Raw genomic sequence first — 27,029 nt, 5'->3', positions numbered from 1 at the left:
GAAGGGGTGCGGATGTTAGACACCCCTTCAATTTTTGGAAGGCCTCGTGGCACTCCCGTGTCCAATTAAATCGCATCCCCTTCTCCGTAAGCCGGTGGAGTGGACGGGCCAACTCCGCAAATTTTGCCACAAAGCGCCGGTAGTAGGAGCAGAGTCCTAAAAATCCCCGCACCTCTTTGATGGTACGTGGTGCGGGCCACTCCTCTACCGCTTTAATTTTGTCTGGGTCCGTTTTTACCCCCTCGCGGCCGATCACGTGACCTAGATAGGCCACCTCTCTTGCAAACAAAGTGCACTTACTCGGGTTCAGCTTTAACCCTGCCTGTCTGAGGCACCCGAACACCTGGTCCAAATTAGCTACTGCCTGGGGGAACGTTTTGGCATGTACTAGGACGTCATGCAGGTACACCAGGCATGATTGCCATGGCATGCCGCCTAGTACATGTTCCATCAATCTTTCAAAGGTGGCGGGGGCGTTACACAAACCAAACGGCATCACAGTAAACTGATACAGTCCCTTACCTGTGGAAAATGCCGTTTTCTCCTTCCCTGCCCTATCCATCTCCACCTGCCAATACCCACTCTTGAGGTCCAAAGTTGAGAACCAATTTGAGCCCGCAACGGCATCGAGGGTGTCATCAATCCTTGGCAGGGGATATGAGTCCTTGAGTGTCACGTTGTTTAGCTGGCGATAGTCCACGCAGAACCGCGTGGTCCCATCCTTCTTTTTGACCAGCACAACAGGTGACATCCATGGACTTCCCGAGGGCTCGATCACGCCTGCGTCGAGCATTTTTTCAACCTGCTCGTCAGCTTCCGCCCTCTTGCTCCAAGGGAGCCGTCGGGCGGCCTGACGAATAGGCCGGGCCTCACCGGTGTGGATCTGATGTTTCACCAGGCCCGTACGTCCAATATCCTTGGTGGACAAGGAGAAGAGGTCCAAATGGGACCCAACCAGTTTGTGTAAGGCCTCCCTCTGGGTACCTCCCAACTCTACACTACTACGATTTACCATCTCGCAAATGGGATCGGGCCAATTCCTAGAACTTATTGAAGGCTCCCCCTGGGGCCGGCTCGGCTGGACGTTCTCGCCCCTCACTGACGCGACTTCTCTAACTGGGGTGCAGCCAGCTATCTTCGTGCCCCTTACTATAGTGCGTGGTTCTGTGCTAATATTAATTACTCGGACGGCCACTACCGGCCCGTCCGTTTTTACAAGGGTGCGGCCCACGATTAAACCAGGTATGGATCGCGCTGCCACCGGTTCGACCAGGCCGCAGGATTCCTGCCATGTCGGGCGGGCTAACCATCGGGCCGGCACTACGGCCTCGGCCCCCGGAGGGATGGTCACGGCCTCAGGAGCCTCCAGCTCCACCCTCTCGGCCGTGCTCACCCCCTCCAATGGTAGCTCCTCCACCCCCCATTGCAGGATCCCCCGGCCCAAGTCGATTTTACAACCGCCGGCAGTCAACAAATCCAACCCTATTAAGCACGGGTCGCACACCTCCGTCACCCAAACCTCTATCTCTTGCTTTACCGATCCCAACTTGAGGGTCACAAAACCACGCCCTATGATCGGAGCCGTTGCCCCGGTAGCCAGCTGCAAGCTATGATTTTCCAGACGCTGGATTTTACCCCAGCCGTCTGCACTCGAATTAAGGACCACGGGGCTGATGATCGTGGCGCTGGCTCCCGTGTCCACCACGGCGTCTACCCCCACGCCGGCAATTTTGCACCGAATTGTCAAACTACCCGTTCCAATTTGGCCACAATGAATGACCTGTCGCGTCAACGAGGGCTTCTCCCCATCCCCTACTGCCGAACACCGCCCTGCATGCCCGGCACGTTCTAGTTTCCCGGGCCCTGGCGGGGGGGTGTCTGAGGTCGGCTAGGCCGATCGATACGGGGCGGAGTTGAGGGCAACGGTTGGCGGGGAACGTCCCGGTGCGGAGCTCGACACTCCCACGCACGGTGACCCATCCGAGCACAATTATAGCACCTCACCTGGTAAGGTGCTTGCCTCCGGTATTCCAAATTCCCCCCCCTGTATGTCCGAATTGGGGTACTCTGTCGGGGACTACCGAGGGCCACCACTGGGGCCGCCTGCCATGGTCCAGGTCCCGCTAGACGCCGATCCACCAGCCTCCGAACCATGCAGGTCAGGGCCCCCGTCGGGGGCGGGCCCCCTTAGGGGGCCGCCCCCCATCTCGGGCCCCACCTGACGCACCGCCACTGCATCGCGCTCGCCTCCCCGGGCCAGGGGCCTCGCTGCTTCCCAACGGGCTGCAGCGTCGGCCGCCTGACTCATGGTCTGCGGGCGCCACATGGCGAGCTGTTGTCGGAGCTCCAGATCCGGAAGGGCCTGAATAAAGTGATCCAGCGCCAGGCTTTCCTGGGAACTCGCTGCCATGTCCGCGTGTGCAATCCCTACTGCGCAGTGAATATCGTGAGCAAGTTCCCCGATGGTCTCCTGGGGCTTGCGTTTACGCTGCGCAAGTTGAGCTTTAACAAGCTCGCTTTGCTGCTCAATACCGAAACGGTTAATTAAAGCCGCACGGAGAGCTGGCAGGGTGAGAGCACCCGGTGGTAAAGCTGTCAGCACCTCCGCCGCCGCACCGCGCAGTGCCCCTACCAGGTGTACTCCACCTTCGTCCGGATTCCAACCGTTGCCTTTACACACGTACTCAAACTGTGCCAGGTACGCCCTCAAATCACTCTTGCCGTCATACGGCGCGAGTGGGACTTTGTGGGCGCCCGAAGGTCGGACCCCGCGCGTCACTCCCTGCGGGATCAACGCGGGACCAAACCGTTCGGGCTCCCACAGTACGCTATTCCCGGGGGGCTCCCGCGTGTCCCCCGTTCCTCCAAACACTACCCCCCGTGGTGTCGATGCCTGGGTCGCCCTGCCGCAACCCGCTACCCACTCCATACCCGCACATTCTTGCTCACCAGCACCCCCCTCACTCCCCATAGCCAGACCTCCTTGTACACCTCCTCTTTCCACACACTCCGGACCAGTCATACACCTCACCATTGGTCCCTCACGAACACCCGGGTCTAAATCAACCCCCAAGCCGACTGAAGCTCCCCTCACATCATATACATTTCCGAATATATCGCCACTCACCTTGACACCTCGTCTCCGCACCTCCTCTGCCACCTGCAAACTCTTTATTTGGTTAGTGAGCACCTCATCACGATTCGAGCACAGACCTTGTACCAATTCCATCACCTCCTCCTTTATTTCCTTTTTAGTTTCCCTTCGTCTCTTCTTAATTTCACTCACCCCTTCTTCCACCTCCTCTAATTTTTCCTTTACCTCCTTCATCTCCCTGTGCGCCCCCGCTATCTCTTCCTCTAACGCCACTTTAACCGTTTCTATGTGCGTCCTCACCTCTCTGTCCTTTGTCTCCATTACTTCTGTCACCTCCTCCAACTTCTTCGTCAACCCCTCATGTACCATCTGACATTCCTTTTGTGTCGCTATTAATTCGTTCTTAATGTCTTTTTGTGTCACTTTTAACCCCCCGATTATTGCCGTGTTCTTTTCCACCTGGTCCACTAGTTCATTTTGTCCCACTGTCAGCTGTTCTTCTCCCTTCGTCAGACCCTCTATGCCCCCCTGTAACCTAGCCGTATTATTCCTCACCTCTTTCTCGATACGCTTTTCGCCTCGCTTTACCTCCTCGCATACCCCCGAGACCTCCTCACTTACACCTCGTCGTATCTCCTCCTTCATCTCCTCCATCTGGTTCCCCATCTGTTCGATTTCCCGGGCGGATTGCTCCCCTATTTCCCGCAATTTGTCTTCCATCCTATTTTCTAACCCCATTAACCCATTTTTCACCCCCTCTAACTGATTCTCCTGGGCAGCCATTCTATTTTCCACCCCCGTTAACCCATTCTTTACCTCTTTTATCCCGTTGTCTAACCCCTCAAATTTAGCTTCTAGCCGTTCTCCCATTTTGCCCCCCATTTCTCCCATTTTGCCACCCATTTGCTCACTCTGAGCATCCATCCGGTTCCCCATTTGTCCCATACTGCTTTTCAAACCTCTAATTTGGTCTCCCAATTGCTTACTATTCTTTTCCATAAGGGCCTTCATTTGCATCATAAAAAGGTTCAAATCCACCGGTGGCGCTGCTACGGTTGCGGGCGCGGCTAGATTTGGTGCCGCTGTAACCGCGTGCGCAAAGGCGCCATTTTGCGCGCCTGTAACCTCGTGCGCGAGAGCGCCATTTTGTGCATCTGATACCCCTCAACCACATTGCCAATGTTCTCCTCCTCTCTTTCATCCACATACATTTCCCCGAGGTCCTGGGTCGATTCCACCCCGTCTATCTCTAGCTCACCCACCGGCATCCGATCGCCTTGACCAGCCATGGCGCGATTTCAAAATTCGGGTTTTTGTAAAACACAAATTTCCAGCAGCTCGTAATTTTGAGCGCGTTAAGCGCGCTTCGGGTCCGTATCTCACTCCCAGACACCAATTGTTACGGACGCGGTTAAAGATGTTATTTACCGAGCGGTTGGTATTACCGCGACCGAACAGTTATTCCCCGACTAATACCCGATTTGCCCCAAACTTTGGCCGGATCGCGCCACCGCTATTCAATCGGGAAAACTCTAAAGCGACCGAATGCAAAGAGGAAAACGAAGGCAAAGAAAGGTTTGGAAATACTACTAAATTTATTTACTATTCACACACATAAGCAAAAAGACAGCAGTCACGTTTATTTACAAGCACATGAGACGCAGGTGACACAGTGAAAATACTAGCTTATACAGACTTATTGTTACTACCCAGGGACAAGACAAAAGACAGACTACGAGCACACTTACACGGGGAATGATGATAGGGATGGCAGGTGGGTGGCTGGTGGATGGCTGGCGGGATAGGGAGGTCCAACTAGTTCTGCAGCTGATCGACTCGTGGGCAGCCGCCGCTCCTTTGCGGCCCTGCTCCAAACTGCCGTCCAGGCCTCACGCTGCTGTGGCTGCAGTTTCGGTGGCTCCAGCTGCAGCAAATGCAGTTTCAGTGGCTCGAGCTGCAGCAAGTGCAGTTTCGGTGGCTCGAGCTGCAGTGAGTGCAGTTTCGGTGGCTCGAGCTGCAGTTCAACCCTGGACTTCTTCTCGTCTCTCTGTCGTCAAAGCTCATCTCCCTTGTCTGCCTTGGGAACGCCCTGCCTGCGGGTTATATAGGCCCCGCCCCTCAACCTTCGCGAACCTCCTCAATGTTTCTCTCCACACCCTCTCCAAGTCCAACCCCTTGGTCGTGGTTGGTTGAGTGGGGCTGACTCACTCCTCCCCTCTATGACGAGGTGGAGACACGCCTTTATTCTCCGACCCTGCCTCGTGGTCAATGGCGGCAATTGGAGGGGAGGTTCTTGGCAATGGCAATGGACGAAAAGGGGGAATGGAAGTTTTGGGAGTGGGAATGAAGTTTTGGGAGTGGGAATGAAGGGAATCTATCTCTTTCACTGGTGCAATGGAGTATTTCAATTAATGGGAGACACAGCCTTACCCTAAAACACATAATAAGATATATGCTATCGAACAGGGGTATTCTATGATTAGCTGTGGTGTGGATGCTTTATGGACTAATTATGGGATGCCCTTTGACCTTTACACAGCTCCGGAGGCAGGAGGCGCAGACTCAAGCAATATTCATCACCAATTTACCACAATACAACACAATCAAAAAAATACAGTCCTCATATCCACAACAATACCTACAAAAAATTTCATTTTTAAGTGTTTGGAGCATGACTTTTCTAACTTTCATTTTGAAGAACCACCCTAATATACAAGTACAATGGCTTCGATCCATGGAGGAGCTGAAAGACAAAGGGCAGCAGTTAACAAACTAACAAAGGGTATTGGCAAAGGCAGGGGATAGACATTGACAAGGAGTAAAGGAGGAATAACTATGTATAGTTTCAAGCTGTTTGTGTGATAGGTATGGTCGAGTGACCTCTGATAGGTGGAGATGCTCTGTTGTATGTGAACTTGTGATTATCTTTGTTAAAGGTTTTCGTGCGTCTGTTGTACGTCTTGCGTCTTACCATTGATAATGTTAACATTCACTGCAAAGCAAATCGTTTAAAGTTTAAACGACCAGCTTTTAAGGTTATAGGTGGACTCAGTAAGTTTGAATGCTGCTCAGAGTCGAAGCTAACATCTATCAGACCAGGTTCGTGCAAAACATGTTGTCTTTTCTTTTTTGTTTGATACCTACTTGATCCAAAGACCAGTATCTTTGTGAAAATAGTGCAGAAATTGAACATATTTGATGGATCAGGCACATCATCATTGTCAAGGTGATTTATTGATGCATTGTGGGTGAGAGTTTTGAGAAAGTGATAAAATGGGAGAAAAATTGGGGGAAGAGATTTCTTTTTTTCTTTTTCCTTTTGGACTCGAAAAGCAAAGCTTTTTGCTTACCTTTGGTATAGCATGATTAATTGAATTTCTGCAGACTGAATTGCGAACTTTATTACCTTATCGTGGAAGAAGCTTCTTCCACGAAGAGCGTGGAAGAAGTTTGTGGAAGAGCTAGTACTTCTACACTGAAGGGATCGGGTCATAACAGGACCAAAGGAACAGCAGATAGATGGCGGGGTAAGGGGGGCTGGGGGGTTAACGAGGATAGAAAAGATCATGGTTTTGGATTGGGGATGATCTGAGATGGTGGGGAGCAACCGGCTTGAAGACTTGAGTGGAAGAATGAGATTAAAGATGTGGAAGTTGATTCCACAGGTGGGGAAAAAAGAGGAACACATGAGTGGAGGTGAGGAGTGATCTTGTATTCTGTTCTCGGTAGTTTCAACAGAAGGGGGTTGATGGTGGACAATGTGTGCCCTGCAGAAACCTGGGAAGGGGGAGGGGGTGGAGGATAAAGCACGGAAAGAGCAGAGGGTGCAAGACCAGAAAGGAGGCGGTCGAAGACAGAGAGACCACCAACCTGTCGGCGATGGTGAAGTGATTGGCCCATAGGCTCAGCTTCTTTGTGAGAGATTCCAATAATCGCAAAGGTCTTGGTTTCCAAACTAAAGATATTACAGCAGAGCAAGATAAACCACTCAGCCGTAAACCCATATAAAAGAATGAAGTATGCACTGGGGTGGAACGGCCGCCATTTTAGTAAGCAACTTATCTGCGGCGCTCCATGACTACTGCGTCACTGATGTAGCGCTGACTGGTGATGGGTTTTCTTTTTCCTTTTGGTGCAAAGAAGGGGAGGGAATATAGAGTCAGAGAGATCATTTATGAAGGTCAGGAAAGGGACTGGCTCCAGCACACTGCCTTGGAGCACTCTAGCCTTGACAGGGAGAGAAGATGAAAGAATTCCGTTGGGAGGTACACGGCTCCGAGAGTAAAGGAAGTCAGTAAGCCATGTTTGGCATTGACTTTGGATTCCATAGGCAGAGAGTATGTAGAGCAGCGGTTCTTAACCTGGGGGGGGGGGGGGTGGGCGAGCCTATGGGGGTCGTTTGGGGTTTTCCGGGGGTCATGAAGGGGTCATAAATAACATATCAATTTGTTGAGCCCATTTTTAGGAACCTAACAAAGGTACATACCACACACAGTATTTTGTTCGCGTATGCGCATACGTCACGACCCCCAGGTTAAGAAGCGCTGATGTAGAGGAAGGCAGGATATCAGACTGTATCAAAAGCACGAGATATGTCCAGATATATGGCCCTGATGTCTGACATAGAGGGCTTCCATCCATTGTTGGGTAAGTAGAAGCAGCATTTCCAAGGTAGAATGGCCTGGTCTGAAACCAAATTGGTGATCTGAGATGAGGTTGTTGGAAAAAGGGAAGGATTAAAGTAAAGTAAATGGGACATTATTGTGTTTCCTCACCACCTTCACAAGGGCTGCTTGGACTCGATGGATGAAGTCACCGCACTAATCGCCGCTACAGTTCATGACGTCGATCACCCTGGTCGAACAAACTCGTTTTTGTGCAACGCTGGCAGTGACCTGGCAGTGTTGTACAACGATACGGCGGTGTTGGAAAGCCACCATGCAGCACTCGCGTTTCAACTCACCATACATGATGACAAGGCCAACATTTTTCGTGAGATTGAGAGGTGACCACACCTTTTCTTGTTTGATGCATTGATCTTTGGTTCATTTGGATGTCTCTGTAAAGGCAGGAGACCACTGGAGTGTTTGTGTAAATGCATTGGTTGATGAAGTTTCATTGTAAGAGGCTGTTGCTGCATTTCTACTTGTCACTTATTTTGGTGTGGTTGTTCTATGCTCCTGCAGAACATTTAGTTTTTACTCAACCATATTTTCAGTTTTTATTGTGTTTTCTTGCAGTAATGTCAGCTTTCAGGATGGCGCAAGGGTAGCCTGCTTAATTACCTTTGAGTAGTCTAATCTGAATTCAATTCCCGGCCCGACTATAAACTCTCGGATTGGTACTTTGCCTGCATGGTGTTGTCACTTGTGATAGTATCCTGCCTGCAAAGCACCTCAGATAGATATTAAGCTTGGGGACCCATCTGCCAGTATTAGATAGTGTCGTTTGCTGTGTCGTTTGTGAAGACTAGGCAAAATATTGCTGTCACCCTGTCTGAATTCCAAATTGCTGCCAATTTCAGGTGAACGCCAGGCCTGAACCAGCCGGATCGTGAAAGACTTTATCAAAATAAATTCCCCAGCTTGACCGCACGAGGAGGTGGGAAGAATTGGGAATGTTAAATAAAGAGTTGTATTCGATCAGCCTGTGGCCTTTTGACCAATTAGGTTATTGGATAAACTTTCTTTGGAAAATGCAATTATTTGTTCTGTGTATACCGAGAACACCCGAGACAAAAAAGGCTATTAATCAAATAGTTTTCGTTTGCTCTCACAGTGTACAATATTTATACTGTTAACTAGGGCTATCGATGTTATATTTGGTCTCGGTATTTATTTTTTTTAAATACAAGAACTGGGCCTTTTGGAAGGGTTAGGTGGTAAAGAGTAAATAGGCAATGTACCTGATAGTGAGACCGTGGGGCCACAGTTGGACACAAGCAAGGTAATAAATGAACCTAGAATTGAATTCGGTCCAACACCCCCCCTTCCCTCCCCCCCGCCCCCCATCTCCTACCCCCCCAGCTCCCCCCACTACCCCTCCAGTCGAGTTAGGTCAACCGTACAACTTTGCTCCAAAGGTACAATTGCACAATACTGCTACTCAATGTTTGCACATCTTGTTATAATAAAGTAACGGTAAGATACTGCATTTGTAATTGTGTGTGTTTGAGGCAGGACGGAATACCGAGCACTGCGTCAGGCTATCATTGACATGGTGCTTGCCACAGAGATGACCCGGCACTTTGAGCACGTGAACAAGTTTGCCAACAACATCAACAAGCCTGGGCTTGACGATGATGCAGCTTCACTGGTCAGCACCCCACTCCCACTCGATTGCCATTGTCTCTTTGTCACTATCTGACATGTTCTCCCATAAACCAATGCACATTGGTCTCGTTGTAAGCAACACTCATTGTAACAAATTAATTATAATGAACAGCACTTTTGGTGGACCCATTTTAACAAACAAACTTTGAGGTAGTGAACAGTGGAGTATTGTACAAAAGGCGGGGCAGTAGCAACTTGATATCATTAAATTTCATCTGAATCTCAACCCAGCTACACTATTTGTATGAACACTTCTGTAGTTTATTGTATAAAACACTCATCCCAGGATTTCACAGGCAGTGTGATTGAGCAATTGAGCAATGTCACAAAATGTCCCTCGGATAGACATTAAGTGGGTGTCTCGTCTGCTGGCATTAGTTTGTGGATGTTAAAGATCCCACTCTGTCCTTTGTGAAGAGTAGGCGAGCTATCACCGACACCATAGCCAAATAACAAATTCCTGCCTTCACCTACAGAGGGCATTGCATCAGCGGCACAGCCGTGCTCTCAGCCAATGATGCTACCCTGCAGCCTCGTGCTACAGACGGATGAAGAAGATTGCTGACCTTTTCCTGATTTTTCGTAATTTTGTAATTTCATTAATTTCGTAATGAAGCCATACAGTTGTGGGGTAAGACCAAGCTACATGTTTTGTTGGTCTTTCAAGAACCCTTTGATTGCAGAACTGCAGCAGCGATGGCTCTGTGTGCGTGCCGAGAACACCTGAGATGCGACTCCTCATCAAGCGGATGCTCATCAAGTGTGCTGATATTTCCAACCCTTGTCGGGCCCTTACCCTGTGCGTGGAGTGGGCCGGTCGGATTTCTGAGGAGTATTTCGCTCAGGTATTGTGTGGCACTGCACAGCATTAATTGCTTCTTTTTAAAAATTGAAATCGCCCAGACCAAGGCGTAAAGCCACTTCTAGGTAAGGGCCTAAGCCGCTAAGGGAAGGTTAGAAAAAGATAAGAATAAAGCAAATAAAAATAAAGAAAGAATAAATAACAATAAAACATCCAAGACCCAGGAAGTAGCACAGAAGTCAAGTGAAATATGATTAAACCTCCAAGATGCAGGAAGTCGGAATTGACATTCCTCTTGAAGCTGAGTAGATCATAGGATAATGGGAAGCATGTTACAGGTAGTGAATTCCAGAGTGAGACAGCACGAGGGATATTTGCATCATCTTTCCTTCTGCACTTTGGATCAGCTATAGTGTATGGGTGTGCAGAGATGGCAAACCGAGTCTTACGTCCAAACACTCGTACGAGAGGAACCAAGTTAGAAAGTCCAACAGAACATTTGCCATGAAAATATCTGTAGAACAAACCAAGAGTGGAAACTGACCTTCGGAGAGCGAGCGGTTGAAGGGTTGAACCCATCTCTGCACAAACCAGGTAGACTTTGCGTTTCTGGAGCCTATCAAGTAAAGATATGTAAGTGGCAGGCTGGTGCTCCAGTCCAAATGTGGCAACAGTACTCCATGAGGGGACATATAGTTGCCTTATACAGGTACAAAACAGCCTCAGGAGGTCAATACCTCTGCGCTCAAAAAAGACAACCAACTCGGTTGGAAGCACTCTTAGCAATACCAGAAATGTACTTATCCCAACTAAAATTAGGGGACATGTCCAGAGCAGGAAGCCAAAGCTCAGATGATTCTGTTAAGGTTGAAGACCCCATGTGCAAAGAAGGGAAAGACATGTTTCTAGACTAATCTAGAGTGAGATGTGGACAATTGCATTGAACGTTACCAACTAGTCATGTCCCCACTTCAACACATTTTTTCCGTGGGCTGAGTAGGGTTTACATGCACCCCCCCCACAACTTAACTTCCCGGGTATGTCCATGTACCCCCCACCCTAGGGGTTAGGAAAAACCATGTTAACAGAAAAAAAACTCATTCCCAAGGTACCTCCCACGCATATTTTGATGTTTCCCCCCCTGTGTCAGTGATTTCCGAAAATTAGGGGTAGGCGAAATTCAAATGGCCATAACTTTTTACCTAGTCATCCTATGGTTGCATATGACCCCTCAAAATGTTTGTCCTGGGACACTCTTTACAATGATATGTGTTATATGCAAATGAGGTCACTAATGAGGTCACCAGAGGTCAAACTATGAGGGAATGAGTTTTTTTTCTGTTAACATGGTTTTTCCTAACCCCTAGGGTGGGGGGTACATGGACATACCCGGGAAGTTAAGTTGTGGGGGGGGTGCATGTAAACCCTATTCAGCCCACGGACTAATTCTTTAAATTATTGTCCAGTAAAACTCCAACCTCATGAGTGGCGTTGAATGAATCAGCAGATGTACAGTAAAGTGAAGAGTCATCAGCATACATAGCTAGCTGAAACAGAACATTATCAGGAAGATCATTGATATAAACAAGGAAAAGTGTGGGACCAAGCACAGAACCCTGTGGAACACCAGAAATGATGGAGCAAGTAGGAGAAGATTGACCCTCAACTACCACCTTCACCTTGCGATTTGTAAGGAAAGCGGAAATGATTGAATGCATCACTCCAGATACACCATATGACTGAAGCTTGTGGAGCAGACCCTTGTGCCAAACTTTATCAAAGGCTTTTTGAGATATCCAAAGCAACTAATCGAGCTTCACCCTTGAGCTCCAATAAAAAAAAAACACCTTTAGAGGCCATTTTTCCCCGCAAAGCGGGGGTTGGCCTTTTTCGGGGACCGTGGTTGTTGTTGTTTTTTGGTCCCCTTTTTGAAGCAATGTTTTACGGCCGGATGCCCTTCCTGCCGCCAACCCTTTTTGTCGCCTTTTTACGACAAACAGGGCATTACCAGTGAACTGGTATTCAATTAGCCGACCTCGGAAAGATGACAGGCTGAATCAACCCCCCTGGCGTTAATTCAGCGATCGACCGGGATTCGAACCCAGGATCCTAGGATCCTAAACTGGCACCCTAGCCGCTAGCCCAACATCAGGCACCCTAGCAGCTCCAATGCCCTGTTGAAATGTTCTGTAATTAAGGATAGCAGATCAGCAGTAGAGCGACAATAGCGAAAGCCATACTGGCAGTCAGTGAGAAGTTCATTGTACTCCAGATGGCTGAGAAGTTGTTCATTGATGAAGCATTCAAATACCCAACTTATTACAGGAAGCAGGCTGGTGGGGCGGTAGTTACTTGGCTCATAATGCTCACCAACACCCTTGAAAACAGGCACAACAAAAGCCAGTTTCCTGGATGAAGGAAACACTGAAGCAGACAAGCACATGTTGAATAACTTGGCAAGAATCGGGGACAGATCAGGACAACACATCTTCAAAACAATCACTGGGATTCCATCAGGACCAGTCGCTTTTGAGGCATCTAGAGTACGAATAATTCTGGCAACTTTCTTAGGAGTGATAAATGGAACAGAAATATCAGAGTCTGTATGAGATGGAAATTCAGGAAGATGGTGCCCCTGATCATTGAGTGTTGAATTAGAAACAAAGCGATTTGAAAAGAGGTTAGCCTTATCCACAGGTGAAGTAACAACCTCAGGTCCATGAAAGAGAAGAGGTAGAGAAGATTTTTTTTTTGCAGTTGAGTACACTGTTGGCAATCCGCCAAAAGTTCCGAGAGCCAAGCCGCTGAGTTGCATGGTAGCTGGAGAGAACCATGGATGCTCATGAACCTTCACGTGATAGGGACGTGAGGGAATATAAATGTCCATACCAGTGCCAATCCATTGGGATATTTAATCGACAGCCATATCGGGTCCAAGATTAAAAGCTGAGGTTCATGGCACATCAGCAAGAAATAAACATTGTAGTCGAATAATGCCTGTATTTGTAACAATTATAAACTTGAAGGAACTGCGCTCCAACGCGAGTCAAAAGAATTGACGCGACCAAAGACGGAATTCGTCCGAGTTGCTTTATTGAAACAAAACAGCTCAGGTATTCTGACAAGCCCGTTTATCGGGCAGCAATATATATACACATTTATGTCGGGAAGTTTTCCCGGCAAAAGCTATACCGGGCATGCCCGGGTGTCAAGGGCGAGCCTTGGAAAGGCGAGTCTGGACCTGCCCGGGCGTGTTTGGCTGCGGCCTGGCAAGTCGGGGCTGGGCGTGCCCGGGCGCTCTGGACGAGCCCTGAAAAGGCGATAGCGGGCATGCCCGGACGCTCTGGGCGAGCCCTGGAAAGGCGATAGCGGGCATGCCCGGACGCTCTGGGCGAGCCCTGAAAAGGCGATAGCGGGCATGCCCGGATGCTCTGGGCGAGCCCTGGAAAGGCGAGAGCGGGCATGCCCGGGAAAGACGAGACCGGGCGTGCCCGGGAGGTTCGGGCGTGCCTGGGAACAGTGAGTCCGGGCATGCCCGGGAGAGGCGCGTCTGGCCGTGTTCTGGCCGGTGCAAGGCGATTGTGTGCATCCAGCGGTAACCGCTACACACGCCCCTCCAGAATCGACCTGCACCGGCAGGGTCAATTTAAGGGGGGTCCGGATGACCCGGCCGAAGCGACCCCTGGAGGGTCGTGGGGAGGGGTCCGACGTGGTGGTGGGTGGTCGAGCGGGGGGAACTGTGGACGGGGGGCGGCCTCGCCGCAGAGGAAGGGCCAACCGTGGTGGTCGGTCGACGTCCATGTGCGCCGGTTTGAGGCGGTCCACAGAAATCCGGTCCGGCCGGCCGCCGAAGTCGACGATGAAAGACTTGTCGCCCCGTCGCAGGACCCGCAAGGGCCCGTCGTACGGCGGCCGGAGTGGCCCCCGGTGCGCGTCATGACGCACAAAGACGTACTCCGCTGTGCGAAGCGCCGGGGGGACGTAGGACTGGGGACCACCGTGGCGGGACGTCGGCACGGGGGCAAATCGTCGGGCGGCCTCCTGGAGGTCCGAGCGCTGGCGAGCGGCGGACCAGGGACTGGTAGCGTCGGGCACGAATTCGCCCGGGACGCGGAGCGGCTGGCCGTAGACGAGCTCGGCGGCGGACGCCTGGAGGTCTTCCTTGGGGGCCGTGCGAAGGCCCAAAAGGACCCACGGCAGCCGGTCGGCCCAACCGTCGTCCTGAAGGCCGGCCATGAGTGCGGCCTTCATGGAGCGGTTAAACCGCTCGCACAACCCGTTGGCTTGGGGGTGGTAGGCCGTGGTGCTGTGCAGCATGACCCCCAACGAACGGGCGACCGCGCCCCAAAGCTCAGACGTGAACTGTGGGCCGCGGTTGGACGAGATGTCCGCTGGTGCGCCGAAGCGCGCGACCCAGGTGGCGATGAACGCCTGCGCCACGTCGGCGGTGGTGGTGGAGGCGAGGGGCACGGCCTCCGGCCACCTGGTGGTCCTGTCCACCATGGTGAGCAGGTGGGTGAACCCCCGCGAGGGGGGCAGGGGACCCACCAGGTCCACGTGGACGTGGTCGAAACGCCGTTCAGGCACGGCGAAAGGTGCCAGCGGGGCCTGGGTGTGGCGGTGGACCTTGACCCGCTGGCAGGCCGTGCAGGCGTTGGCCCAGTCGCGGATGTTTCGTCGAAGGCCGTGCCAGACGAAACGCGCCGACACCAGCTTCTGAGAAGCTTTCCGGCCCGGGTGAGAAAGGCCGTGGATGGAGGCGAAGATGCGGCGCTGCCAGGAAACGGGCACGATGGGGCGAGGCTGGCCCTGGGAGACGTCACAGAGCAGGACGGTGCCCGCGAAGGGAATGTCGGCCAGGCGGAGGCCCGTGTCCGCCACACGGAGTGCCTGCACGAGGCGTCGGTGGTCTGGTCGGCCGCCATGAGCGCGAAGTCCACGCCAAGGTGGACCGCGTTCGCGCTGGCCCGAGAAAGACAGTCGGCCACGGCGTTGTCTTTGCCGGCGACGTGCCGGATGTCCGTGGTGAACTCCGACACGGCGGAGAGGTGGCGCTGCTGGCGGGCCGACCACGGCTCCGTGACCTTAGCCATTGCGTAGACCAACGGCTTGTGGTCGACGAAAGCCGTGAACGGGCGGCCCTCCAGGAGGTGTCGGAAATGGCGAACGGCCAGGAATAGCCCGAGCAGCTTGCGGTCGAACGTGCTGTAGTTTAACTCGTTCGGCCGGAGTTGCCGGCTGAAAAAAGCGAGTGGCTGCCAAACCCCGTCCACCCATTGCTCATGGACGGCGCCCACCGCGTAGTTGGAGGCGTCCGTAGTGAGGGCGATGGGCGCGTTGAGCACCGGGTGAGCCAGCAGCGTTGCGTCGGCGAGGGCCCGTTTGGCGCTGGCGAAGGCCGCGTCCATGGCCGCGGACCAAACAATGTCATGCTTGGCCGGCTCGCCCCGGAGGGCCTCGTAAAGGGGCCGCATGAGCTGAGCAGCGCGGGGCACGAATCGGTGATAAAAATTCACCATGCCGAGGAACTCTTGGAGGGCCTTGATGGAACGGGGACGCGGGAACGTGGTGATGGCCTCGACCTTGGTCGGCAGCGGCACGGCCCCGGTCTTGGTGATGCGGTGGCCCAAAAAGTCAACGGTCGTCGCGCCGAAGTGGCATTTGACCGGGTTGACAATTAAGCCGTGCTCGCTGAGGCGACCGAACAGTGTTCGGAGGTGGAGGAGGTGCTCGGCGCGGGACGTGCTGGCGACGAGGATATCGTCCAGATAGACGAAAAGAAACGGCAGGTCGCGCAGCACGCCGTCCATCAAGCGCTGGAACGCCTGGGCCGCGTTCTTGAGGCCAAACGGCATCCGCAAAAATTCGAACAGGCCGAACGGCGTGATGACGGCCGTCTTCGGGACGTCGGCCGCCCGGACAGGTACCTGGTGGTAGCCCCGTATCAGGTCAATTTTCGAAAAGATGACCCGTCCCGCCAAACGGGCGGAAAAGTCCTGAATATGCGGGATCGGGTACCTGTCGGGGGTGGTAGCATCGTTGAGACGGCGGTAGTCGCCACACGGGCGCCTTCCACCCCCCGGCTTTGGCACGATGTGCAGTGGCGAGGCCCACGCGCTATCGGAGCGCCGCACGATGCCGAGGTGCTCCAACGCGTCGAACTCGGCCTTCGCCACGGCGAGCTTGGCCGGGTCGAGGCGGCGGGCCCTGGCGTAGACCGGCGGGCCCGTAGTGGGTATGTGGTGCTCGATCCCGTGCCGCACCGCGACGGCCGAAAACGTCGGCCGCGTGAGGGCCGGGAATTCCGCGAGCAGGCGAGCGAACTCGTTCGCTGCCGGGAGGGCGCACGCCAGTTCGGTCGGCGCGGAGCTGCTCATCGTGCACGCCAGGGAGCTGAAGGTCTCGGCGTTGACAAGGCGACGACGTTTGACGTCGACCAGCAGCCCGTGCGCGCAGAGGAAGTCGGCGCCCAGCAAAGCCATGGGGACGCAGGCGGTCACAAAAGTCCATTGAAAACGCTGGCTGCCGAAGCAGAGGGTGACGACGCGTGGGCCGAAAGTGCGTATGGCCGAGCCATTAGCAGCGACCAAAGAGGGGCCGCAAACGGCGTCCCGCCTGTCCTGCTCGGAGGCGGGTATGACGCTCAGTTGGGCGCCGGTGTCACACAGGAAACGCCGCCCAGACGCTTTGTCCCGAATAAACAGCAAGTTGCCCGAGTGGCCGGCGCTCATGGCTGGGAATGAACGCCGGCCCGGCCGTTTCCCGACCTGCCGAAAGTGCACGGGGGCCGGCACGTCCGAGCCTTGTGTCCGAACCTGGCGTGGTAATAACACCACGCCCGGTCAGGTGGAGGCCCCGGCCGTCGTGTCGGAAGCGGGCGGTGCGGCGTGGCGGCCGCCAGTTGCACCGGCAGTTCGGCCTCCAACCGCGCAGGGCGCTCGGGTGTCGTGGGCGTCGCCTCGGACGGTCGCGGGCTCCAGGTAACCACGCCGATGTGCTGGCCCGCCGAGGAGATCTTATCGGCTTCCCTGGCGAGGGCGCGGGAATCCGTGATCAACGTGCCAGCCAGGGCGAGGCGTACCGGGTGAGGCAGCTGGCGAAGGAACAGCTCGCGGAACAGAAAATCCGGAGAGTGCTCACCGAGCAACGAGAGCATATAGTCCATGCGCTCGGACGGGCGCGTGTCGCCGAGCTCGGGCAGAGCGAGCAGGCGCCGTGCGCGTGCTGCCGGTGAGAGGGCGAAAGCGTCGAGGAGGAGTGTCTTCAGCGCGTCGTATTTGTCAGCAGCCGGCGGGTGCTCGAGGAGGCTCAAGGCGCGGGCCGCGGTGGCGGAAGCGAGTGCCGCCACAACATGGTGGAAGCGGGTGTCGTCCGCGGTGATGCCTCGCAGGGCGAACTGAGAGTCCGCCTGAGCGAACCAAACAGCCGCGTGAGCCTCCCAGAAGGTAGGCAGTTTAAGCGTCACTGCCGTATCCATGTCGGTAGGTCACCAATGAAGGAACTGCGCTCCAACGCGAGTCGAAAGAATTGACGCGACCAAAGACGGAATTCGTCCGAGTTGCTTTATTGAAACAAAACAGCTCAGGTATTCTGACAAGCCCGTTTATCGGGCAGCAATATATATACACATTTATGTCGGGAAGTTTTCCCGGCAAAAGCTATACCGGGCATGCCCGGATGTCAAGGGCGAGCCTTGGAAAGGCGAGTCTGGACCTGCCCGGGCGTGTTTGGCTGCGGCCTGGCAAGTCGAGGCTGGGCGTGCCCGGGCGCTCTGGACGAGCCCTGAAAAGGCGATAGCGGGCATGCCCGGACGCTCTGGGCGAGCCCTGGAAAGGCGATAGCGGGCATGCCCGGACGCTCTGGGCGAGCCCTGAAAAGGCGATAGCGGGCATGCCCGGACGCTCTGGGCGAGCCCTGGAAAGGCGAGAGCGGGCATGCCCGGGAAAGACGAGACCGGGCGTGCCCGGGAGGTTCGGGCGTGCCCGGGAACAGTGAGTCCGGGCATGCCCGGGATAGGAGAGGCGCGTCTGGCCGTGTTCTGGCCGGTGCAAGGCGATTGTGTGCATCCAGCGGTAACCGCTACAAACTACATTTTCTTTTGCTATGTTGTTGAACACCATATATAATATTTCAGTCCATAAGAGTTGCATGTATAGTGGTGTATAAAGGGTGTTTGGTGATCTGATTTTTGTTTCTTGATATCTTGTTTCATATGGTGCCGTAGACTGAAGAAGAGAAGTTGGCTGGGCTGCCCGTTGTGATGCCCGTTTTTGACCGGAACACATGCAGCATCCCAAAGTCTCAGATCTCCTTCATAGACTACTTCATCACGGACATGTTTGATACTTGGGATGGTGAGATAAGAGGGAGGTATATGAGTAATGGGGCTGGCAGGTTGACTGAAAGGCACACAACTCTTTAAGTTGTCTCGCTCGAAACTGTTATCCCGGTGTTTCATAGGCTGGGCGATTCGTCAATATGTGTGCCAACCTTCGGATGGACATTAAACTGAGCATCTTGTGTGATATAGGGCTCAAGTCCAGTAAATAATGACATCATGATGCAGCATCCCAAACCACATTTCCAAGCTGGCCTCCAAAGCCAGTCGCTGACTGGACATCCTCTGCCATGCGAAGTCCTTTCTGGGCACTTCTGAGCTGCTCACCACATACAAAGCTTTCATCCGCAGCTCGATGGAATACTGCTCTCCCCCCTGGGCTGGTGCTCCTGCCTTACACCTAGCTCGGCTTCACGCTGTTGAAACCAAAGCATTCAGAATCATTGGTAACTCCCACAATGAAGCTGATTCTGAGGGCCTTTCTCTCTCTCACCGCAGGCAGGTTGGTGGTCTTTCTGTCTTCTACCGACTCCTCTCCGGCCTTGCTCTGTCTGTGCTCTGTCCTCCAAATATTCCTGCAGGTTGCACAATATCTGCCAGCAACCCTCTTCTGGTGAAACTGCCAAAATCAAGACTCTCTGCTCACCTTCACTCCTTCATTCCTCTTTTCTCCCGCCTTTGGAACCAACTCCCACACTCTTCAATGCCTCTCCTCCCTCCAGGTCTTTAAAACAGCTGTTCACCACCATCTCTTATCTTCCCCCATCCAAAACCGTGATCTTTTCTACTCCCGTTAAAACACCCCAAATCCGCCTCTTTCAATCCCCAACTTCTTTCCTGAAATTCCTCGTAGTGAAATTCCTAGTAGAGTTAATTTGCTTTGTACCGTGTACCCCTCCCTCCTTCCCAGCCCTCCCCCTTCCACAGATCTACTGACGTCCCTGTTCTCTACTGTTGTTGTGCTTGTATGCTTCCCTCTCTCTCCCCCTCTTGTCTCCCACTCCCTTCATGGTATGTTTTATGTGTCTGTGCATGTTTTCATGTTCAATGTGTAAGCTCTTATACGAGCCTCGATTCTGTATACAAAACAAATAAATAATAATAATAATAATAAAAACAATTCAGGAGACGACGATGGTTCACGAGCAAGCGGTATTCAATGACAAAGGTCAAAACCGACATTGAAAATATATAAATAGGAATGTATTATCTGTTATGAGACTAGTTAGCTACACAATACCGAAAATTTGGTTAGATTCTGACAACTTTGAAAATTTGACTTTTGTGACCTTGAAATGTCAAAACGAAGGTTACTGATCTTGAAATGAGATAGAAAATAATGTATAATCAGTTATGAGGTTAGTTAGCTACACAATACCGAAAATTCGGTTCGATTCCAACAACTTTGAAAATTTGACCTTTGTGACCTTGAAATGTCAAAACGAAGGTTACTGACCTTGAAATGAGATAGAAAATAATGTATAATTAGTTATGAGGTTAGTTAGCTACACAATACCGAAAATTCGGTTTGATTCCAACAACTTTGAAAATTTGACCGTTGTGACCTTCAAAGGTCAAAGGTCGAAGATTCTGAAATTTTTTGGAAAACTTGTATTTCATGATGTATGTGATAATATAGGATCATGTACGACATTTCACCCTATCAGGAAGCGAACAATGTAATAAAACCATAAAAAATCTACTTTTCTAAATTTTGTGACCTTGTGACCTTGACCTTGGGGCGAAAATAAAAAATCGAGCTCCATGGGGCTAGACACATGATATTGTCCTAACCAAATACCGAAACCCCTGTCAGATTCCACCAACTCCCTCAGAGAAGATGTACCTAGCTTGAACTCGATTACCCCCTAAAAAGACATCTTTTTGGGGCGTAGCTCCGCCCACAATGGGTGCAATACGCCCACTCTAGGCAGGACACAACTAGATCATGATATCAACCTCCCACCCAAGTTTCATCAACATCGGATGATATCATCGGGTAGTTATGCTGCGGACAGACAGACAGACACACAGACCCACACCCATGACGAATATAGTGGTCACTCTGTTTGATAACTCGTGAACCAATATTAAAACTAATGATGTCAAAGCAGAATGAATGTCTCAAAAAGTCAACGGTGTGTGTAAGCACCATAAGAACGAATGACTGCTGCAACCTTTCTTCACATGCCAAAAATACACCGTCAAAGAGAATCCAAAAGGAGTTGTTGCCATTACCGTTGAAAAGCAGCTTCCGACTGCCATACGTCTGAACATGAGGGTTCATTTTCTTAAATCTTTACCGACGAATATTCCAAATGTGCTCTATTGAACTTAAATAATGACTCGTTGCTGGCCAGGGCAATGTTGTGTTGGCATTGTTTCACAAGAAGTCGGTAACTGCATGAGAATGGTGAGAATCTGGCATTATGATCCATGAATGCAGGTCTTATGAGGAGTGAGTGGTTGTCAACATGTAGAACAAAATATAAAATGTCCCTCTGGTACTTTTTGAGTGTCACCTTACCTTGTAAAGTGATGAGGTCAAGTTTACAATTGTATTCAAAATAAAGACCAGTTACTGCACTTTAGTTTCAAGAAGGAAGCCGGACATTAACAAAACATAGTTACGGTTCTCCGCCGCCCTTCTTACCCTTACCAAGGGGGGATTAATCCCCTTGTTCTTTCTGGGCTTGGTGGAACCGAGAGACTTGAAACGCCTCTTCTGGGCAAAACGCAAGGTCGGGTTTCGGGACCAAGTCTCGCTCGTACCTAAATCCCTGCGCCGCCATGGAAGCAAGCCTCACACGAGCCACGTGTAATTTGGGTACACCGAGCGGATTGAGTACCACGTGGTCCGTGCAGGTACCGTTAATTATTGGACCCCGATTCGAGCGGTTCTATTCATACCACGCTGAGCCAATGAGGAAATCACGAGAACGATCGAATGGAAAAGGAAGAACACAGGTTTAATTATTATTCCCACACGTATATACAATGATCGGTGGACGCAGAGACACAGAGTAGCACTTAGTCAGTCTTATTCTTAATGCCCAGACTCGGGCCAGTCACACTCACACAGGGGATTGCAGGCAGGTTGATGTTCCAGGCCAAACGCGCCGACTTGGTCGTCCAGGAACGGCTCCGTCCGGCTCTCCACAGTCCCAGCATGTCCCGCGAAGATGGCAAGCAGGCGGTGGAAGGATCCTCATCGCGCGTCTCCCGAACAAAAGGCAGCCGATGAGGTAGGACGGAAAATACACGTCTCTCAGCGCGGCTGGCGGTTACACAGCCATTATCACTCACGTAACTCGATGCACTGTACGGCGTACGCGGCTCGGCTTCAAGCTCAACTGAGCATCACTTTATATTAGCGCGTATCCTGGTTCAATGTGCGTCTTTCTCCACTCGCGTATCTCTCAGAGTCCTTTTCGGCTCACCGCGCTGCTGGAACTCAACTCTCAACCGCTGGTGCTCAGTCCTCTGACGCTCTCAGTCCTTCTCGCGCGAGTCCTCCTGGGGGCTTTGCGCAACGGCTTATATAGATGCGCCCCGAACCTTCTCGAACCCTCTCGAACCTTCCAACCACGCCCTGTGACGCAGTGCTGCCGCCATACCCTCTGAGCCCTGATTGGCGGCTCGCGCTTACCGTCAGCTCCTCTGCCGCCCTCATTCGGTCCCGCCCCGACCCTCCTAGGCCTGCCTCGTGTAAATTCGCCCAAAATGAACCAAAGTCAGCACAAAGAGGCATGAGGCTAGGGAGGCGGGATAGTCAGTAGAAGTAGGACCTATTCCCCTTACTCTACTCAACGCAAAACTAATATAGGAAAAGGACTAAGCTCACAAATACTAAGAGATAACTACACTATCGCGAGGCTACATGTTGCTTGTGTGACTAACTATGAGGGGGAAATTTAACCTTTATTATACTGACTACAAAACTCAAAACCGCAACAATACATACATACATACCTACACACACACACACACACACACACACACACACACACACACACACACACACACACACACACACATAACATATATATATATATATATATATATATATATATATATATATATATATCAGAATCTATCATTTCCGTTCTCCAATCTAATGAGCGCACGCCGTGACGTCACTGCCACGTAAGTACGCCTTGCCTGCCAAATTCAGGAGCCATCTAGCAGTGCGTCATAATGTAGATCTTAGTTCAGATACTGTCACAAGTGCATACAAAACTCTAAGGATTTGCCAGATTCTCCTCAAGGATTTGCCTGTATTTGGTTCCATTCATTGTTCCCTCTATCCGTACAAGTCTCCCAGTCCATGCCACTGAAAAGCATCCCCATAGCATGATTCTGCCACCACCATGCCTCACGGTATGGATGGTGTTAGATGGGTGATGAGCTGTGCTCGGTTTCCACCAGAATTAGCACTTTGCATTCAGGCCAAAGAGTTCAAGGTTCATCTCATCAGACCACATAATCTTTTGCCTTACCCTTCCCCAGAGGTTTATACCGGAATTACTGGTATTGCGGGTTGGTTCATGACTTTGATTTTGTTCCTTGGATAAAAGTATGTTTTCAGGATTAGCCTTGTTATGCACAGGCATTCTTTGGTAATTGTTTTGCGCATTTGTTTGCGACATTATTTGGGGCGGTTTGCGTGAGTGTGTGTGTGTGTGTGTTTCTGTGTCTGTGTCTGTGTCTGTGTTTGTGTGCCAATATGTGTGCCGGTGTGCCAGCCATCACACCCCAAGGATCCACATTTTGCCAGGTCGGTCATGCATCTCGTTGTCAGATGGGATGGTATCATAGAAATATGTGTATTCGGGCAAAAAAAAACAATAAAAACTCTCACTTTCTTTCCTAATCTTGCTAAATCTCTTAGACATTGGCCATCTCATCTGCAAACCAATCGACCTGCTCCCAATCATCAGCAAGGACATGGAGTCCATCGCTTCTGACATTAAATCCTCTTCTCCAATGGCTTGATCTCTTATCATCAATGTGTATTCAGACTAGGCCACTCTACTCTGGCCATGCTGCTTCTGCTCTCTCAACAATGGTTGGAGGTTCTCAACGCCAAACAGGAAATCAGTGCCATCTCCCTTGACATATCTCATGCCTTCGATACGGTCTAGCACCCTGCCCTGCTCACCAAACTTTCCTCTTATGATGTCCATGGAAATCTCCACACATGGCTCACAGATTTCCTCTCCTGTCATAGTCATCGTATAGCTCTAAATGGAATTATCTCATCTCTTCTTCATGTCCAGGCTGGAGTTCCTCGATACAGTGTTCTGGGCTCTGTACTTTTTTTTCTGGGCTTCTTTAATGATGTCTCCAACTCTCTGGAAAATCTTCTATAGTTTCTCTGATGACTCCACTCCCTGCCGCTCCATATCTCATCCTTCAGATCGGTAGGCAGCAGCCACTTCAGTCTCTACAGACCTGGATAAAATCACAAACTGGTCAAACAAGTGGAAAATGTATTTCAATCCTGACAAATCTCATGCTCTCTCTATGACTCTCTGGAAAGACCATCTGGAAACCCTCCCATCTACTTTCTCAACAATCCTCTCGAAGAAGTTCTGTCACTCAAGCTTTTGGACCTCACTGTCTGCCATGATATTTCCTGGGAAAACCACATTTCCAAGCTGGCCTCCAAAGCCAGTCGCCGATTGGGCATCCTCCGTCGTGCAATGTCCTTTATGTGCACTTCTGAGCTCCTCACCACATACAAAGCTTTCATCTGCAGCTCAATGGAATACTGCTGTCCCCTCTTGGCTGGTGCTCCTGCCTCACAACTAGCTCGGCTTCACGCTGTAGAAATCAAGGCTTTTATAATCATTGGTATCTCCTGTTATGAAGCTGACTCTGAGGGCCTTTCACTCTCTCTCACCACAGGCAGGTTGGTGGTCTTTGTATCTTCTACCGACTCCTCTCTGGCCTTGCACCCTTTCCTGCCTGTGCTCTGTCCCCCAAATATTCCTGCAGGATGCATGAGATCTGTCAGCAACCCTTTTCTGGTGAAACTGCCAAAATCAAGACTCTCTGCCCACCTTCACTCTTTCAATCATTCCTCTTTTTTCTGACCTCTGGAACAAACTCCCACACTGTCTTCAATTCAACTCCTCCCTCCAGGTCTTCAAAACAGCTGTTCACCACCATCTCTTATTTCCCCCATCGAAAACCTTGATCTTTTCTACCCCCATTAATCCACCCCAAACCTACTTCAAATTCCCTGTTATCTTTCCTTAAAATCTTAGTAGTGTTCATCTTGTTTATCCTGTGTACCCTTCCCCAGCACTCTCCCTTCCACAGATCCCCTGATGTCCCTGCTCCCTACTGTTGTTGTGCTTCCCTCTCCCCCACCCCCCCCTCTCTTGTCTCCCACTGCCTTTAGTTTATGTTATTTGCGTTAGGTCTTATACGAACCTCGACTTTGTATACAAAAAAAAAAATCTCTAAAGTTGTGGCTCCACTGAAATCCTTTGAATCATTTCCTCTGATCGCTAGATATGCAAGGGGTTTGTGCTCAGTTTTTCATTCCATTACTGAATTCATGCATTTACTAACGTTCCTTATTACATTTTGTCACCCTCCTGTCACCCAAAACATCTCCCTCTAGCGTTCGCTGACCTCCCGGAGCTGATGCAAAACCTTGCCGACAATTACCAGTACTGGAAAGGGATGGATGAGAGGTCACTGAAAACATTGCGACCTCCACCCGACCTCTGACCTTGGACTTTTCCTGTCATCCTGCCAAGCTCTTCTTTTTTTAGTTTTCCCTCCTCTACAGAACCTCAATACCAGCCATATTTACCGGGAAGGGGGGCTGTGAATGAGGACTGGATTAGCTGAGGTGAAAGCTGACGGTATGTTAATGCCATAAGATAGGTGTATCCCGCTGTGCATGATGCAATATCGATGACCGAAAGGAATACCAGCGGTTTTGCCATTTTTGTAGGTCCCCCCCCCCCCCCCCCCCCTGCACCCAGCCTCCGCCCCCATCAGCTCAAGCGAACAAGAGCAATACAACAAAAACCTGGTGTGGTTCTTGATATGAACGGCCAAAATACCTTGCACGATTCGGCTCTGTAAGAGGTAAATTGCTTTTTACGCAGCTAACTGCTTCACATGTAAACGTTTTCTTGGGTGACTGCGTAATGCAGGTTCTACTGATTAATTAGGCAAGTGTATTGACCTTTTAACTCAAGCTGCCAACCCCCTCCCAACCCCATTCCTCCATTTCCTGGTTTCCCAGCTAAACTACCATGGTTATTCGAAGATGGTTTGTATTTTTATTTTTGATCCTAAGCTGCAGAAGCAATTGGTAAACCCTTGAAGGGATTAATTTTTTAAGGCCTTTAGTTCATTATATATTGCCAATTTTTCATTAACTTTCTAATCGATCTGATGACTGCCACTACACCTTCACCTCATTTTTCTCCCTCCTCCTTCCCCCATCCAACCGCAAACACATTTCCTTCTCGCCCTGACTCACCTAAAGCCTTGGAAGACTGCAACACTGAACAATTTTTTTCCCATAAGCAGTTTGTTTACCAAGTTAGAATCTCCTCTAAATAAAGTTATAGCCACATGGAATCATCTTTCCATGATCAGATGAAACATCGCTGTGTACATATGCCTTGTTTTGTATAATGTTTATACATTCCACTGTTTAAAAAAAAAGTAATAGCCAGAATGATTTTCCAGCTGTACAGAAGACTTATTTATTTACTGTGTGCCAGGGACTGGTGGAAAAATGTTATTGGGACAGAAGAATAAAGCTTTATAATTCCCTGCCTGGCTCTTACATTCTTCCAACTATCGTACACACTTCAGGGACATGACCCGTCATTATCCTCAAGCACCTAGATATTTTTTACTGCCTTTAGATCCTCACAATCTCAAGCATCCTTTTTGGTTCCCTCTGAAGAACAGCTCTAACCTGAGTTGTATTTCATTGGAGGCAGAATGTGTTTCTCTCACGTAGATTAGGTTGAGAGCAGTCTCCTGGACAGACTCCTATTGAGAAAGCCTCCATTTGCTGTGATGTTTTCCGCTATCTCAATTTGCCAGATTCTATAACTTCTGTTGCTGCATCACTGGTATAATGCCGATTTTCTTCGGTTCCCATGCTTTGTTCGATTCGTTTTTCAAGTTCTGGTACGATACCAAATTTATTTCCGAATTGCGACCAAAGTCATTGGATACTGATATTTAAATTGGCAATGTCTTCCATTATTTTTTATTAGTACAATATCCGGTCACGATAGCTTGTTTTCAAAGTTCTTGCTTGATGGGATGATCAGGTCATACAGTCGTGGCCAAAAATATTGGCACCCTTGCACTTTTTTCAAATAACTCAATTTTCTCTAAAAATAAGTTGAAATTCACAAAAGTATTTGATCTCCACAATTCTTTATTTCACTGTTAATATTACAGAACCTTTGT

At 50.7% G+C, this 27,029-nt stretch overlaps 1 protein-coding gene across 2 annotated transcripts in view; it reads left to right on the top strand.

Moving 5' to 3' along the window:
• Positions 1-26,377, top strand: part of LOC137418958 (high affinity cAMP-specific and IBMX-insensitive 3',5'-cyclic phosphodiesterase 8B) — a 244,329-nt gene extending 217,952 nt beyond the window's left edge. For both annotated transcript variants that reach the window (XM_078785878.1, XM_078785877.1), the window contains 5 exons: positions 7,882-8,099; positions 9,274-9,409; positions 10,110-10,271; positions 18,453-18,582; positions 25,201-26,377. In XM_078785878.1, the coding sequence (XP_078642004.1) occupies positions 7,882-8,099; positions 9,274-9,409; positions 10,110-10,271; positions 18,453-18,582; positions 25,201-25,310 (756 nt within the window). In that variant the 3' untranslated portion in view covers positions 25,311-26,377. The remainder of the gene's footprint in view (positions 1-7,881; positions 8,100-9,273; positions 9,410-10,109; positions 10,272-18,452; positions 18,583-25,200) is intronic.
• Positions 26,378-27,029: the final 652 nt, after the last annotated feature.

The sequence above is a fragment of the Myxine glutinosa genome, chromosome 10 (genome assembly GCF_964187855.1).
Source record: "Myxine glutinosa chromosome 10, kmMyxGlut1.1, whole genome shotgun sequence".
NCBI classification, from domain to species: domain Eukaryota; kingdom Metazoa; phylum Chordata; class Myxini; order Myxiniformes; family Myxinidae; genus Myxine; species Myxine glutinosa.
Note: the sequence above shows the minus strand (reverse complement) of the source record. Positions and strands in the feature narration are given on the sequence as shown.